Below are 15,957 nucleotides of genomic sequence, written 5' to 3'. Positions count from 1 at the left end.
TAGAGGTGAGCCTTCTTGAACCTGCACAGCCGCCGTAGGACATTTGCGTTACCAAGCGTCTTGACGTAATTTGACGCAGCGTGTGGCGGTCTTACGCCCCCCTGTAAGGAGGGGGGGGAGGAAAGAGGAAAAGGAGGAAGCAAGATGGCGGAGGCTTCCCCGCAGCCGGGACGGTATTTTTGCCACTGCTGCTCGGCCGAGATCGCGCCGCGCTTACCGGTGAGGAGGGGAAAGGAAGGGTCGGTGGTGATGGTAATACCGGAGCTGATTCGTCTTCAACTTTATGTTCTCCTGATAAGGTGGGACTGCGATTCCCACCGTCCCCATCCAGCATGGCCGTTAGCCTGATGGCTGAGAGTGATGGGAACTGTAGTTTTGAAATATATGGAGAGTGTCAGGTCGCCGAAGGGTGATTTAATCCTTTTGATTTTCATTCCGCTTTAATTTCCCCATTTGGTAACCTAAGGTAGACTAGCCGTATGCGTGGAGGATCCACTGAAAGTGGGAGTTGGGTGTCTCTGCCTTTCCAGATTTTTCCCTGGTAGTATGCACTTCCTCTCACCTGTTCCTGCTGCTCGGTGGGAATAATGGGCCTTTGAATCCAGCACATGTGAAACATGCCAGGCTGGGGGAGACTGGTTTCACTTTTGATACACTGTTAAAACAGAAGTGATGAGTCTGTAGGCCTCCAGATACTTGGCTCGAGCTGCCGCTGCGTATTGAGGGGATTTTGGGCTATGAGACTCGTCTGTTGACATTTATTTCATAAAAATGGTATCTCTCAGAACCAAACTGCTGCGAGTGCTGCTGCAGGAGAGCTGGGTCCAGCTTCCCACTAAGAAATTCATCAGTATCAAAAGGGGAAAAAAAATCCTAGAGCATAACGAAAGGTGGGGCAACTAAGACAACCTTTTTACGTATATAGTTGTAGGACTGCACATAGGAAAATGTTGTGTCTTAATGTATCACAAATTGAACACAACCCAATAGTCTAATGCCCTGCTAATTAAATATAGTCAGTCAGGATTATATTTACAATTATATTCTTACATATTATATCCATGTATATTCAGGGTTGTTGTATGTATTGTCTGCTTCATCACAGTAGTATATAATTAACCGGGTACTTTAAGAAGCATGAGATGCTTTGTTGGTTGCAGAAGGTTAACACAATTACTTCTTCTCTAGAATGTCGTTGTACATGTCACTTTGCAAAAAGCAGGTATAGTAGCTTTTATCCCAAAAGTGTTACTGTTTAAAAATAGGAAAACTGATGAGAAGTTTGGAAAATGGGACATTGGAGCGTGTAATTATTTTAGCTAAGTTGAGTTGATTGACCATAGTCAATAATTTCATTTTATTTCTGTGTTAAGATTCATGTGGAATTCCATCTTTTGAGAAAGCCATAGATGGAATGAAAGGTAATCAAGATAGTGATGGGTTTGGAAATCAAGTGTTATGCAAGACTTGGATTGTCATTCCAGAGAGCAGGATTGAGATAAGCAGGTTGAAATTAGAAGCATATTTTTACCAAGAACCTATAAATAATAAAACTTTGTAGCAGTGAAATTCATGGGCTACAGAAGCACGGTCTAATTTTCATTGAAAGTATTGAGAAGGGGCTTGAATTACATGGCTACCTAAATACCATCTTGTTTGATGTTTCAGTGCTTTTCGTGTATTATAACTCCCTTCAACCATTCAACCTTGCTTATCATTTGCATTGTAGTTTTCAGAGGAAGTAACCTCTGGTTTGCTGCTGAGGGGATAAAATAATGGAGAATAAGGGTTGCCTTCTGGTCTATTTTGTGGACTTCCTTTAGGGCAGGCATGTCAAACTGTCGGCCCGTGGGCTGGATGCGTCATGCCGAAACTGCAAAAAGTCGTGATATGTCGTGTGATGTCACATGACATCACGAGTTTGACATGCCTGCTTTAGGGCATTTGTATGTCCATGGTGGGAAGCAGGATGCTGAACAGAATGGACTTATCTTGGTTTCAGTCAACAGGGCTTCTTGCTTGTTTTCTCAGTTACACCTATTATCCAGGATGGTTTTTTTAAAAAACAATGTTCAGCATTTGAGGCTGAATCCACCTTTAGCTTTCATGGTAAGTGGTCCTCTCCTTTTCCTTTTAAAAGCCTGTTGGCTAATGGCTGTGGATGGACTCGACTTCCATAAGGATGTATCTGAGTGCAAGAAGAGCCATGGTAGATCAGAGCAAGGTAAGCCCATCTAGCTCAACCCTTGATTCCAGTGGGAGGTCAAAAACCCAGACATGAAACATTACAGCTCGCTCTTATACATGCATATAAGAATGTATATACAGGCTATTGAACAAGCAGGCTCAGTTTATTTAATTTAATTTAATTTAATTTAATAATTTAATTTGTATACCGCCCTTCTCCCGAAGGACTCAGGGCGGTGAACAGGGCAATACATAATAAAAAACAGAATACAAAAATTAAAAAGTGATTAAACCATTATGCCCGTAATAATTAATACATATTAAAAATTAAAACTAATTATAAAAACCCAACCCCATCCCGTCAGACCAGGCCAGCTTGTTCGAAAAAGAAGGTTTTGAGATCACGCCGGAAGGAGCGAAGGTCGGGGGCCATCCGGAGCTGAACCGGCAAGCGGTTCCATAGGTCTGGCGCGCCCACAGAGAACGCTCTCCCCCTGGGGGCCACCAATCGGCATTCTTTGATCGGCGGCACCCTGAGGAGGCCCTCTCTGTGGGAGCGCACTGGACGGAGGGAAGTTGATGCTGGCCGCAGGTGTTGCCGTAGGTAATCCGGACCCATGCCATGAAGGGCTTTGTAAGTCATCACTAACACCTTGAACCTCACCCGGAGAGCAACCGGTAGCCAATGCAGCTCGCGGAGCAAAGGTGTAACATGGGAGTATCGGGAAACCCCCAAGACAACTCGCGCGGCTGCATTCTGCACCAGTTGAAGTCTCCGGGTGGACCTCAAGGGCACTTACTTATCCCACTTACTTGTTAATAAAAAGACCTGGTCCTTCCTAAGAATATGCAGAGGCCTTCTAGATCAGATTAAAGTTCCATCATATGCTGCTCCAAATTTGAACCAAGGAACCCATGTTATGGGGCAGTATAATGTGTGCTCAATCTTCTGCTTCATGCCTCAGTATGGCATGTAGAGTGACACTGATTTCCAGCATTATTCCTTCAGTCAGGGAATTCTGGAAGTTGTAATCACGAATGCCTGGAGAACATCCTATGGCAGGGGTCTTCAAACTTGGCCCTTTTATGACATGTGGACTTCAATTCCCAGAATTCCTCCTGGCTGAGGAATTCTGGGAGTTGAAGTCCACAAGTCATAAAAGGGCCAAGTTTGAAGACCCCTGTCCTATGGAGATGGCTGGTGTAAAGTTTATGACTAGAAAATTAGCATGAAATACTTTGATAGTCAGGTGTTGTGGATGAACTCAAGCTACATCTGTGCTTCCGTTGCTTAGAACAGTGTTTATCAAGCTTAGCAACTTTAAAATGCATGAATTTCAACTCCCTATGCTGACTGGAGAATTCTGGGAACTGAAGTCTGGGTATCTTAAAGTTGCCAACATTGAGAAACACTGACTTAGCCTTAGAACAATAGTGCTAAAAATTAGTTTTGTTTCCTTTAATTTAGCTTCAGCCAGACGCTTTTGTAGAGATCAGAGATTATTATTTTTTTATAAATGTTCTCTCTTCCCAAATGTTTTAACATTCAGAGATAGACTTTGGCCCTGCGTTCTATCTTCACTACCAAAGGCAGCAGCTGTTCCTAAGCTTGTGGTCCAACTGAGTCAGAGGAATTTGTGAGTGGAAATGGTGCAAGCAGAACAGCAGCGGGAGGCTGAGTGGGAAGGATAACTGCCAGGCTGAAGCTTAATTGCAAGGGAAGATAGGTATAGATATCCTCTCCTTTGAGTCAAACTCAACACCAGGGTGGTGTCTTTGTCAACAGTGCAGAAATGTATTGTTGCCTCCTTCCAGGATGTTTGCAGCTTTGAGACTTCTGGTGGTCTCCCTTTCAAATACTAATCCAATATCTGATCCCACACAGTGGATTTTTTTACTCGGGTGCTGCCACCTAACTGCCTGTGAGAAGTTGCAATGGAGATAAAAACAGATCCAGAACCAAGGTAGTAATTTTCAGTATTGACAGTTCTTAGGTAGAAATGTTCACGAGAAAAAGAGATGGCATTCCTGGTGATACTTTGTGGAAGAGGACACTCCCAAAATATTCTAAGGTCTCTGCATGTCATTGGTTTGGAAAGATTTTAAAATCTTATATTTTCCCCAAGCTGGTGATTAAAATGATTGTGTTACTTCTCTAGCAGGTTTTCATTGAATCTGTTCCTGTGTATTTTCTGTTAAGAATGTAGCTGATTGGTTAGTTGCAAGTTATGAGTTGGTTACACTAAAACAGCTGGGTGAGGAATTCTGGGAGTAGGGCCAGATTTGAAGACTCCTGCACTAAAATATGTATGTATTGAAGTTTTGTAAGACACCTTGGGAAGATAGTGGCCTTGAAAGCCAATTAAGAAACATTTTTTTAAAAATATGAGAATGAAAGCAGAGTCTCTGCTTGTTGGGTGTCTAGAATCCCAGATAAAGGTTTTCTGCGGTTAATCTCTGCTTATTTGCATGTTGATTGTTGGTGGGAGGTGTCCCTACCTGCAGTCAACACCCAGATGAACAGAGATTCACACCAACATTAACATCAGACCAACAATCAGGAAGTAAACAATACCCCAATCAAGCTAACAATAAACAGCCCAATCAAAGAACTACTAAGACCAGTCCCACCCAACACTGACAGGGCAAGCGACTAGAATATAAACTCCACTCCCTACCACCCTGGATGATGTTACCTAATTTGGGTAATGATATCTGCAAGGAAACAACCAAGCTCAGAGAGCCCATAGTACCCCTCATGCCAATAAGATTTACATATGCTATACCAGGGGTCTTCAAACCTGGCCCTTTTATGACTTGTGGACTTCAATTCCCAGAATTCCTTAGCCAGCTGAGGAATTCTGGGAGTTGGAAGTCCACAAGTCATAAAAGGGCCAAGTTTGAAGACCCCTGTGCTATACAGACCATTATTTTGTTTTTACTATGATTAATTGAATGAGTCCAAATTTATTAGGTTTCTCCCCCAACATACTTATCTGTAAATGTTGGATTGCAACTCACCTTGGCTGGATTCATGCATCGTGGCAACCTTGATGTAGTTTACTTAGTTTCAGTTTAGTGTGCCATGTAAACTCTGCTATTAAGGTTTGTAATGATAGGCTATCAGTTAGCATGTGTATACCCAGCCAGCTACAGTTTATGAAATAAGTTAAGCAAACAATGATCAGTGTGCCCAACCAAGCAGATTGCATATTGGGAAAAGTTAGATAAAGGCACCCGCAGCTCATCCACATTGTCTTCAGAGACAGAGGCCTTGGTAGAAGTGTTAAGGATGAATTTTCATGTAGCGGAGCCAGCCTTGGGATTTCTCTTAGGAAAGCACTTTGCCCAACAAGATGTTTGGAACCAAAAGACTTGAAGCTGCAACTAATAGTTCAGTGTTGCATGGAATACAAAATTATGACTTGTACGGGATCAGTGGTTCACTGTACTTTCACTTTGGTCAGTTAGATGCTTTCAGACAGCCAACTTATATGTTTTAGGACACTAGTCTACTTCTACTGTTGTATCTGACACTTGCGGTCTGGAAGCTAACTGTATCTTGAACTTGAATTTGCATATAGCTGTTATAAGCTATTTTCTACTTCCCGGCATTCCTCATAATTTTTGAAACTACGTTAAGTGATAGCTATCAGCATATCTTGAGGCAGCAATTGATGTCTTGGGTGAAGGACTGGCATTTGTTTTTTTTTTAATTTTTTTTTTAAATCTTGGCCACTTTAAGATGTATGGACTTCAATTTCCAGAATTTCCTAGCTAGCATGGCTGGCTGAGGAATTCTGGGAGTTGAAGTCCACTCATCTTAAAGCTACCAGGGGCATGAAATACTAGGTTAAGGGCAAGCACTCTGTCCTTAAACGACTCCTCCTAAATATCACATCTTTTAAAAGGGGAGGGGAAAACCAAGATGTAGAGAATAACTTGTTCATTTTTCTTCCAAGGACATCAACTTAGCTTCAGCAGGTACCGAAAATATGACTAACACAAACCTTTGATACCTGAGAATATCAGCCAGGCTGTATGTACCTGAGTCCATGACCTGATTAATAAAGCATGTTAAGTCATATGGTGGTTTGCAAACTCCAGTGTGAACCATAGAATTTGAGAGCTGAAAAGGATCACTGGACTCTTGAACAAAATCTGCAATTTAGTGCAGGAATCTAAACTGAAGCATCTTCAGACTATAATCTAACAGGTTACATTAAAAATTAACCCAGCATGCCACCCATATTACCCATTCATTCAGTGTACAAGTGGATTCACACTTTGCACTATGCTTGATGTTTGCTTAGCTTGGATTAATGTGTTGTTCAAACTCAACCAATTGCAGACAGTGGTGTAGGAATCCAGTTTGAGTCTTGCACTCTAAAGCTAAACCATTTCATTATTTGCTAGATTTTTATTTAACATGTTTAAATCTGTTGCTTGTGGTTTATAAACCTTGGGTTCTTACTTGAATGGATTAATGTAACACACTAACCGAAAAACAAATAACCCATATTGTCATCCTGCACAAAATGTCATGCTAAGTAGGCAAAGTACAAAATGGCTTATATTTTGTTGTGAATGTAAAATGTTTAAAAAGCTTAGGTCAGTGATATACTTTGCTTAGGTTGGATTAACATATTGCTAAAACTCAGCCAGTTGTAGGTCATGATGTAGGAACAGGTATAGTCCAGTTTGCCTCATGCATTCACCTATCTGCCCACTTAGTGATTGGGTTTCTCACAGGTCACTTTTCCATAAAATGTTTTATGTGGTAACCATAGTTAAATAAATCATGATTTAGCACTATATAAAACCCGCCAGAAGCTGATTTCGCACATTGTGCTAAATTATAACACAGCTTGCTTTGTTTTAGTCAAGTGTCTTGTCTGAATCGGATTTGTGGGTTTTAAACCATGTTTTATAATTTATCTCGAATAAAGACTATTAGGACTTGTGTAAGCAAACTGTGGTTAATGCAGACTGTACCTCAGCACACTGAGTGAATCTTGCAAATATTGCCATCATCATCATCATCATCATCATCTATTCATTAAGGAAACCTTGTGTTCAGTCTGGGCAAACTAGTTTCCCCAAGCAGACCGGCTTTCTGCTGCCCTCACCGCCCTTTTTAGAGTTTGGTTCTTAATTGTAGCCAAGCAGCTTACCACTTTCACACCCTGTCCACTTATTGGTGTAATCCTGACTAGTCACGGACTTTGTGTCACAGTGATGGCTGTGGGCCCAAAGTCTGCTTTGCTGGAGCTGGTTGGTTACCTTCTCCCCTTAAATCCCTCACCGTCCTGTGGTTCCTGGTAACCTCTTAAGCATTCTGTCACCACCGAGCCAAACCTTAGCTACGTCAGACTTGAAGAATGTTGGTAAAGACTTAGCACTTTACTTTTTTTTTTAGTTGTCATTATTAACCTGCCTTCTCATTATTATAAATATAAAACACACTGAGAATACAAGCCCTAACTTGGATTTTGTCTGCTCGGAGAGCTCTCCTGGTTCATGATCACCTGGGAACACCCTTCTCCAAGATGGTGCCCTTCAAATGCATGAGGGCTGCTAAGAATTCTGGGAGTTGAGGTCCATTTTTTCTGGAGAGCTCCCAGGAGAAAAAAAGTCTGTCCTAAATGTTGTGGAAAGAGCAGCATCACGCGGAGGTCCCGAAGGTGCTTTTTTTTCAAGAGGCAACTGGACTTTCTTGTTTTTCTTTGAAGATGCTTCACTTCTTATCCAAGAAGCTTCTTCAGCTCAGAACTGAAGAAGCTTCTTGGGTGAGAAGCGAAACGTTTTCAAAGAAAAACAAAGTCCAGTTGCCTCTTGGAAAAAAAGCACCTTTGGTAAAACCGTGATCTGGATGACTGAGAATCATCATAGACCATTACATGGAGTTTAGTCAGCTGGGAAGTTCAATCCCAAGTGGGCAAAGTACACATAGCTACATGTCTTTGGAGAGCAACTTTATTTTGCACACGAAAAGTAAATCGGTGCCTTAGTTAAAGAAATCAAACAGCCAAGCACTATGCATGCTTATTCCAAAGGCAGGATAAGAATGACCCCCAGGGGGAGGGCCTTCTCTGTGGGTGCTCCGGCATTATGGAACCAACTGCCGGTTGAGCTCCGGATGGCATCGGACCTCCGATCCTTCCGTCGCGGGTTGAAGACCCACTTGTTTGAGTTAGCTGGTCTGGCCTGATGGGGAATATGGGTTTTTTAATTGGTTTTTTATTATTCTATTATTGTATTTTAATTGGGCATGGTTTAATTCTCTTTTAATTTTTGTATAGCTATTTATATATGCCCTGTGAACCGCCCTGAGTCCCTAGGGAGAAGGGCGGTATAGAAATCAAATAAATGAAATGAAATGAAATGAATGAATGAATGAGTCCTGGGTTACTATGAATAGTGGTGATATTGTCACATTTGGATACAACAGGAAGTTGAGTTCTAAGGGGAACTGACTTATCAGAAAAGAATGGAGTGCTGGTTACTTGCAGCCCACTTTTTCTGCCAGAGGATGATGGTAACGTAAGCTAGTGAGGGAAAGGAAGCTGATTATTTTATCTCAGCCAAGATGTCTGAGGGATTGTAAATTAAGGTTAGTGTTTAGTTTACAAATCCTGGCTTCTTTGGAGGCTGCAAATTCCAAGCCCGTTTTACCTAATATTCTTTTTACAAAAAATAGTTTCTATTCAGGAATTTTACGTAATAGAAAAAAATATTATGAATTTAAGTAAAAAAAGAATACAGGAAAGTGGTGAATAAGAAACAGGAAATAAATTTATCATCTATCCTCCGCCTTTACAGTTAACCAGGTGATTCCCTCCTCCCCATATTTTTCCCTTTCCAATCATCAGATCCATCAATCACCAGTTCATTTTTACCGTTTTTAGCAAAAGGCCCAGAAAGCGTTTCCCATAGCATTCATTTTGTGGAGTAATTAAACCATATTTGCTGGTGACCATAGGCAACCAGGTGCAGATTGGCGGTGGGTGCTGGTTCTGCAGCCTGCTGCATCTCCCTAGGTGCATGCCTAGTTTCTAACCACATCTGACTTATATCTTTCAAGAATAATTTTATTTCATTAAAAAAATAGGACATGCCACCGAGGATAATAGTAGAGAGCATTCTATGGTGGGTCAGCTAGAGAAGGTGTGATGGAATATTTTGCCAAGTCCACCCTTCTGTCCCCAATAGCTAGCATTTGGGGGAGGGGTTTCAAGAATTTTATTAAAATTACATAAAATACAGAAGACGATACAGATAATAGAAAGTGGAGAAGGGAAAGAAAAGGGGAAGGAAGGTGTATGTACATGGGAAAAGAAAAAGAAAAAACTCCAACTTTTTTCAGCGCAATAAAGTACAGAATAAAATCAGCTTTTTTACTTCACCAGCTTAATAAGTACTAGCTATTTCTATATCAGCTAACTATATTAATCAGCAAAACCCAACGTCGAGGGTTCATTTTTCGCTGTTTTGAGCACAAAGTCCAGAAGCGGTTTCCAAGTAATGGCTGCCATTTTGTGAATACACTGTCTCCCCGGTAGCCATTTTGTAGGAATGCCCACAATGCATTCCTGCAAGTTCAGATGTGCCCATAAACTCAGGAAGGTTCTGGCAGGCAGCTTGTTCTGATAAATCAGAGTTCTTCAGAATGGCAGCCTGCTGTTGCAAGGCAAGCATGCAGCTTGGCCAAGGAAGTTCCTCTCCCAGCCTTTAACGAAAGAGAGCAAACCATCCTTTCACTCTGTATTCAGAAAAAAAATGTTTGATCACCTTAAGCCAGACCAAGTGCTTCCTCCTTCACATGTAATTATTTTTAGGTGATACAAGTAGTTCTCGACTCACGGCCACAATTGAGCCCAAAATTTCTGTTGCTGAATGAGATAGTTGTTACGTGAGTTTTTCCCAGTTTTACGACCTGTCTTGCCACAGTTGTTAAGGGAATCTGGCTTCCCCCTTGGCGTTGCTTGTCAGAAGGTCACAAAAGGTGATCACATATTTCCTCCTCTTCTCCCCCCCCCCCCCCCGACACTGCAACCATCATAAATAGGCGCCAGTTGCCAAGCGTCTGAATTTTGATTGCATGACCCTGGGGATGCTGCAATGGTTGTGAGTGTGAAAAATGATCATGTCACTTTTTTTTAGTGCCACTGTAGCTTTGAATGGTCACGAAAGGAACAGTTGTAAGTCGAGGACTACTTGTACTTGAATTCAGCTTTGCTTCTCTTTTTCCTTGGGAATATAATTTTGCATGTGAGACAAGTATCCACTGTGGCAGTGGTAGGCAACCTTCGCTCTTTTATGACTCGTGGACTTCAACTCCCAGAATTCCTGAGCCAGCCATGCTGAGGGGAAAGGGAGAGGTTTCCAAGCTGAGCCATGCTGGCTCAGGAATTCTGGGAGTTGAAGTTCACGAGCCATAAAAGCGCCAAGGTTGCCTACCCCTGCACTATGGGAACCTCTTCCTGTGTATCTCAGAAAATAGAACCACTTTTAGTTTAGAGGGCTCTTGTTTGCTAACTTTTTAAATATGCAAAAAACGTATATCACTACTACTATGCCAGAGCGAAGTGGTAGGAAATCTGTAAGTCAGTGTTTCTCAACCTTGCTGGCTGGGGAATTCTGGGAGTTGAAAGTCCACTCATCTTTAAATGGCTACGGTTGAGAAACACTACTGCAAGTGATTCTAATTCATCAAAGGTTAGCTGCCAATGGAGGCAAGGCTGGGCCTGTTGAATTGTGGAACATTGAAGTCCGGACAGTGATTGACTGATGCTCTTGCCAGAGACATCCTGGCGGTCTCCATCTTTTACTCCTTGCTGGATTTTTGAATGTAAAGCATTCTCACACAACATTTCCTCCTGTAGGATTACATTTGCCCAAGGTGCGAATCTGGTTTTATTGAAGAGCTGCCCGAAGAACCAAGGTAACAAGCCTTTTTTTATTTTTGAAATAAATGCGTATGTGGGGTAGCTATGAGTCAGGCGTTGACAAGATTTCCCAAGAATTATTTTCTGTCTGCATGTGAGGGGGTGGATCCACATATAGATCAGTGTGACTGGTGGATAAGAAGCTTGGTTTCTTTGTACTGAAAACTCCCCATAACTAGAAGATATGCAAAGCTGATGAAGGTCCTTAGCCAAAATCTTCTTTTCCTTAGAATAACTGACTGTTTCCGTCATCCTTGGCCAGGGGCCAGGAAGGAAAAACTGTGCTCATTTTTCAGCATTTTTGTCCCCTTCTTCCTGGCCCAGTTCCCTCAGATGCCTTCATGAATGATCTCCCTTGTCTGAAGTTGGACGTGATCAGTGCTTTTTTGTAAAAAAAAAAAAAAAAACATTATATAATCCGCCTTGCCTACCTTACAAGGTTTACCTTTGTAGTTGAAAAAAAAACCCTTCAATTTTTAGTGTATCTGAAAGACTAGGATTTTGTTCAAGGTAAGTTAATGCTATTAATGTTACCATGCACTGTGTGGCTTTAAATTACAAGAAGGCATTTTATTAATCTTTTGGGACATTTACCACTGGCATACCCATTTAGTTTAATGAGTGGAAATGTCAGCTTTCTATGTGGAATGAAATTGGCCCAATAAAAGAAAATTTGGTTACTTGTAAACGATTGACTTATTTTTAAGAAGTTGTCAAACAAGGTGGAAAAAATTACATTTGGAGTTTAATATGGATATTGACTTGAAACCAATTAAAGTTGAAACTTTTTCAGTGAACAGATTACTTTTAATTTACCTGGTAAGTTAAACCCAATTTAATAAATAGATCTGATTAAACCTCATACTGTAGGTCTACCTTTACATCTGAACAATACATAATATATATTATTATTAATAATAATAATGCCTCCAAATCACATTAGCTTTATTCTTATTCTTCCCCTCTGCAGTTTGAATATAAAGTATAAAAGACTAAAAAGAGATTTTTCGTAGACATCCCAGCCTTTGAACTACCGAAGGAACTAAAACAGCAAAGTTTCGCTGCCGGGCAAGCTTCCACGCCTGCTGCCTTTTTTTCCTCTCGCTTCACCTCTTTTTAACCTCACAGCCCACCTTGTGTAAGGGAAGGCAAAAGGCTCACTCACCCCGTAGGGAAAGATGGCCTCCATGTTTATGTGTCTCCCACCGCCACCATCGGCTTCCACACCACACGGTCCGACCCAGCCAATCAAGCCACGCTCTGGCTGTTCTGCTCCGGCGCCTCATGGCTCCTCCTAGAGGAGGCAGACAGCGCCGGAGGGGACCCCGCTCGCACTGTACCGCCAGCGGAGCATTTTCAAAAACAAACGAGGATAGGAAGGGGAACAATAGAAAAAGAATGCAACTCTGGAAAATCGGTCAAAAAAAAGGTGCCGGAACTCTGTTCCAGTGCGTTCTATGATTTTTTTTAAAAAAAGCCCTGGACGTGATACAGTCGTATTTCCTCAGTTTGTTTCTGCCACACATATTTCAAGGAAAGAGTGGCACACAAGCTGATTAAACGTCATTAGCTGACTCATATCTGGTGCAAGTTGTACGCTTGAGCAATGCTAAATTTCCAAGATCAGTTTAGATCCTAATATGGGTAGTCCTTGAAATGCAGCTGGTTGCTTAGTAACCTTTCAAAGTTATGACCGATCCCCAAGAGGGGACTTATGACCTGGATTCGAAGATCCGACAATTGGCCCCTCTCAATGACCCTGTGACCAAACTTTGTTCACTCAGCAACATGTCCACATTTGCAGGTGTTTGGAGTCTCCTGGTGTCACATGACTGCATTTTATGTCTGCAAACTGTTACTTCTGGTTTTCAGCAAAACTGCACCTATACCGAACCTTTGGTTTGCTTAACAACCGTGGTCATTTGTTTTATGACTCTGGTGGTTCATTTAATGACTATTGCAAAAATATCCTAAAATAGGATGGCTGACCTGTTTTGCGGCCATCAGGACATATGGCCTTAATGGGCAAATTCCATTATGTTCATATGTCAAGGATTACTTGTACCATAACGCAACAAATGACTTGGCCTTGATATCAGCCCTTTGATGTAAAGGAGGTCAGGAAAGAGGCTCCACAAGAAATGCTAACACTCTCCTGATATAGGCTACACTTGTAGAATCTTGAAAGCCTTTTTCCCTTTCCTTCCCTCTTGGACCAAAGAGAATCAAGGTGGAGTAACCTTGAGTTTCTTTCTCACACTTTCCCATACTTGGGCTAAGCTCATATTTTTTTCAAGACTGTATTTATACCTTTTTACACTGGAACCTCCTGCTTTCCAGGTATGCCCTCTCTTTAGAAATGGTGGTGGTGATAAAGCCTGCCCTAGTGGTAGCTTTGCAACTGGATGTCTATGGAGCTTCTCAATCATCTAGGTCAGACATGTCACACACAAGGCCCGGGAGCTGGATCCGGCCCGCGAAGTGGTTTCATGTGGCCTGCGAAGCCATCTTGGAAACAGTGAGGGAACGGCCCCCACTGCCTTGGCCCTGGCCCAGAGACCCTCAGATCTGTCCCACTCCTGCCCAGGCCCCCATAGGCACCCTTGATGCGAACGATGTAGAGCTGGCCACGCCCACCCAGTAGGCCATACACACTCTAGCCATGCCCACCCAGTAGGCCACACCCACCCTGGCCACACCCACCCGGCCCCTTGAGGGCAATCACAATGCTGATGCGGCCCTCAATGAAATTGAGTTTGACAGCCCTGATCTAGGTCATGGCTGTCCCAAAGGCAACTTTCAAAAGGCAACTGAACTTTCTTGTGTTTTTTCCTCCTTGAAAGTCTTTCGCTTCTCACCCAAGAAGCTTCTTCAGTTCTTTTGAAAAGCACCTTTGGTACTTTTCAGTTAGAGTGGAGGTCTCCAGCGTGGTTCCCCGAGGTATAATAAGCCTTCAGATACCTCTTTTAATCTCTTGTCAGGAACTGTGTCCCATTCTTGCATCAGAAATAGAAACTAAAAGTTAAAAAAAAAGGGGAAGTAGGTGTGCTGCAGAGATAAACACCATCCTCCAGTGCAATCTTTATTTCTAAGTATGTCTGAGGGCCTCATGGACTTTCTTAGAAAATCACAAATTGGTCCCCAGGGTTTTGCTAAAGAAAAGGACATAGGAGGATTCTATGTAGAATTTTTTAGCTGCTTCTGTCGGCAGCCCAGAAGGTGAGGACTTCCCAACAGTGCCCACCAGCTTAGAAAGGTTGGCAAATTCTTCTCTTCAAAATCCTCTTGTATATCGCAAGAAATATATATTTTTTTGGGGGGGTGTCCCCCTTATATCTGAGGAAGATGCTTTGTTCTCCCCCAGTTTTAGAGTGAATTGCATGGAAGGGTTTGTATCTATTCCTGACTTTTTGATGAACCCCCTTGGCTGTTACGAATTTTAACAAGCCCTACATTCAGCCATGTGCTCATTGGCAATGTTAAATTTTATATCAAGGCTCTCAATCAAGAACTATTTCCGTTGTTGTCTACTACTTTTTTTGTGCTTTATTTCCTTGTTAAAATAAAAGCAGATAAAATGAATTTATTCAAGTTAAATTCAACGGTTCCGGTTCCGTATTAGGACCAGTCCTGTATTAGGCCACCTCAAAAGTCTCTAAAAGCACACACTTAATTTGACCGCAAGTTTGGCAAAAAACTAACAAAAGAAGAAGAGGTAAAAATGTCTTAATGTTGGTGGCAGAAAGGATTTCAGGAGGGAATACGGGAGGAGGATGCAGACATTTAAATTAGCTTCTGCTCCCAGCTGGGAGGGTTTCAGGTTTTAACCTGGTTAAACCCCTGGGATTACTAGTTTCAGATTGCAGTAAAATAAATGATACTCTTCTGCTCCTTCTTCCTCTCCCAGTAGCTAAATGCATTTAATTAAAGCAGGTCTATTGTATCCTTCACAAATAGGTACGCTAGAGCAGTTTACACCGTATAAAAGATACAATAATATCATGAAGTCACTGAAAGTAAATCTCCTTGTTTGCAGGAAGGGGTTTTCTTCCGAATAGATTACACAGCATGCAGTATACATAAAGCAGGGAAGAGAAGATTCATCCAGCAGCCTTATTTCTCTTTCTGCCAGGAACATTTGGCATGTGTGGGGCCCTGAAAAGGAATTTAAAGCACAGCCTCATTTATCTTTTATAAGTATAGTGTTAGGTGCTGCTGATCCTCCTGTCCCACTGCACAGGTTCACCACCTATTTAAAAGCAGAAGAAATCGTAAGGCAAAGAAATTGAAGAGAAGGTAGGTTACTGAATGAAGAAGAAATGGGAAGATTTAAAAAAAATACGTGTAGAAGGAAAAAGAAAAATAAATATTGGCAATTTTTCTTTTCCCCAAAAGTAAGACCTATTACAGATTGTTTCTATCACTCTTGTAAACCCAACACAAGTTAGTCATTATTTTTATTTTTTTATTATTATTATTATTATTATTATTATTATTATTATTATTATTATTATTATTATTATTATTATTATTATTATTATTATTATAATTTATTTGCCACCTGTCTTGTCACGGGGCTATTCTAGGTGGTTCACAACCATAAGCAATGAAAAAAAGGAAGTTTGAACGAACAAAAGTTAAATAATAGAACAATCAGACAACAACAAGAAGAAAACACATTGAAATGACTATTTTTAAAAAGACCTCATCTGTATTGTGGTGGGTTTGTTTTTTGTTTTTTTTTTAAAGAGAGAGGCACCTAAAAATGTACAGTTTCCGTTGTCTGGCTTTAGTTCTTGTCTAGCATTCTCAGGAATTCTAA

General features: G+C 41.5%; 1 protein-coding gene across 1 annotated transcript in view; it reads left to right on the top strand.

The window, feature by feature from the left end:
• Positions 1 to 15,957, top strand: part of RNF126 (ring finger protein 126) — a 30,614-nt gene that overhangs the window by 1,100 nt on the left and 13,557 nt on the right. The window contains exons 3-4 of the mRNA XM_081333372.1: positions 4 to 219; positions 11,073 to 11,131. Of these exons, the coding sequence (XP_081189498.1) occupies positions 145 to 219; positions 11,073 to 11,131 (134 nt within the window). The 5' untranslated portion in view covers positions 4 to 144. The remainder of the gene's footprint in view (positions 1 to 3; positions 220 to 11,072; positions 11,132 to 15,957) is intronic.

The sequence above is a fragment of the Vipera berus genome (assembly GCF_964194415.1).
Source record: "Vipera berus genome assembly, chromosome: 1".
Classification (NCBI taxonomy): Eukaryota; Metazoa; Chordata; class Lepidosauria; order Squamata; family Viperidae; genus Vipera; species Vipera berus.
The sequence above is the reverse complement of the archived record's forward strand: the minus strand, read 5'-3'. Positions and strand labels throughout refer to the sequence as shown.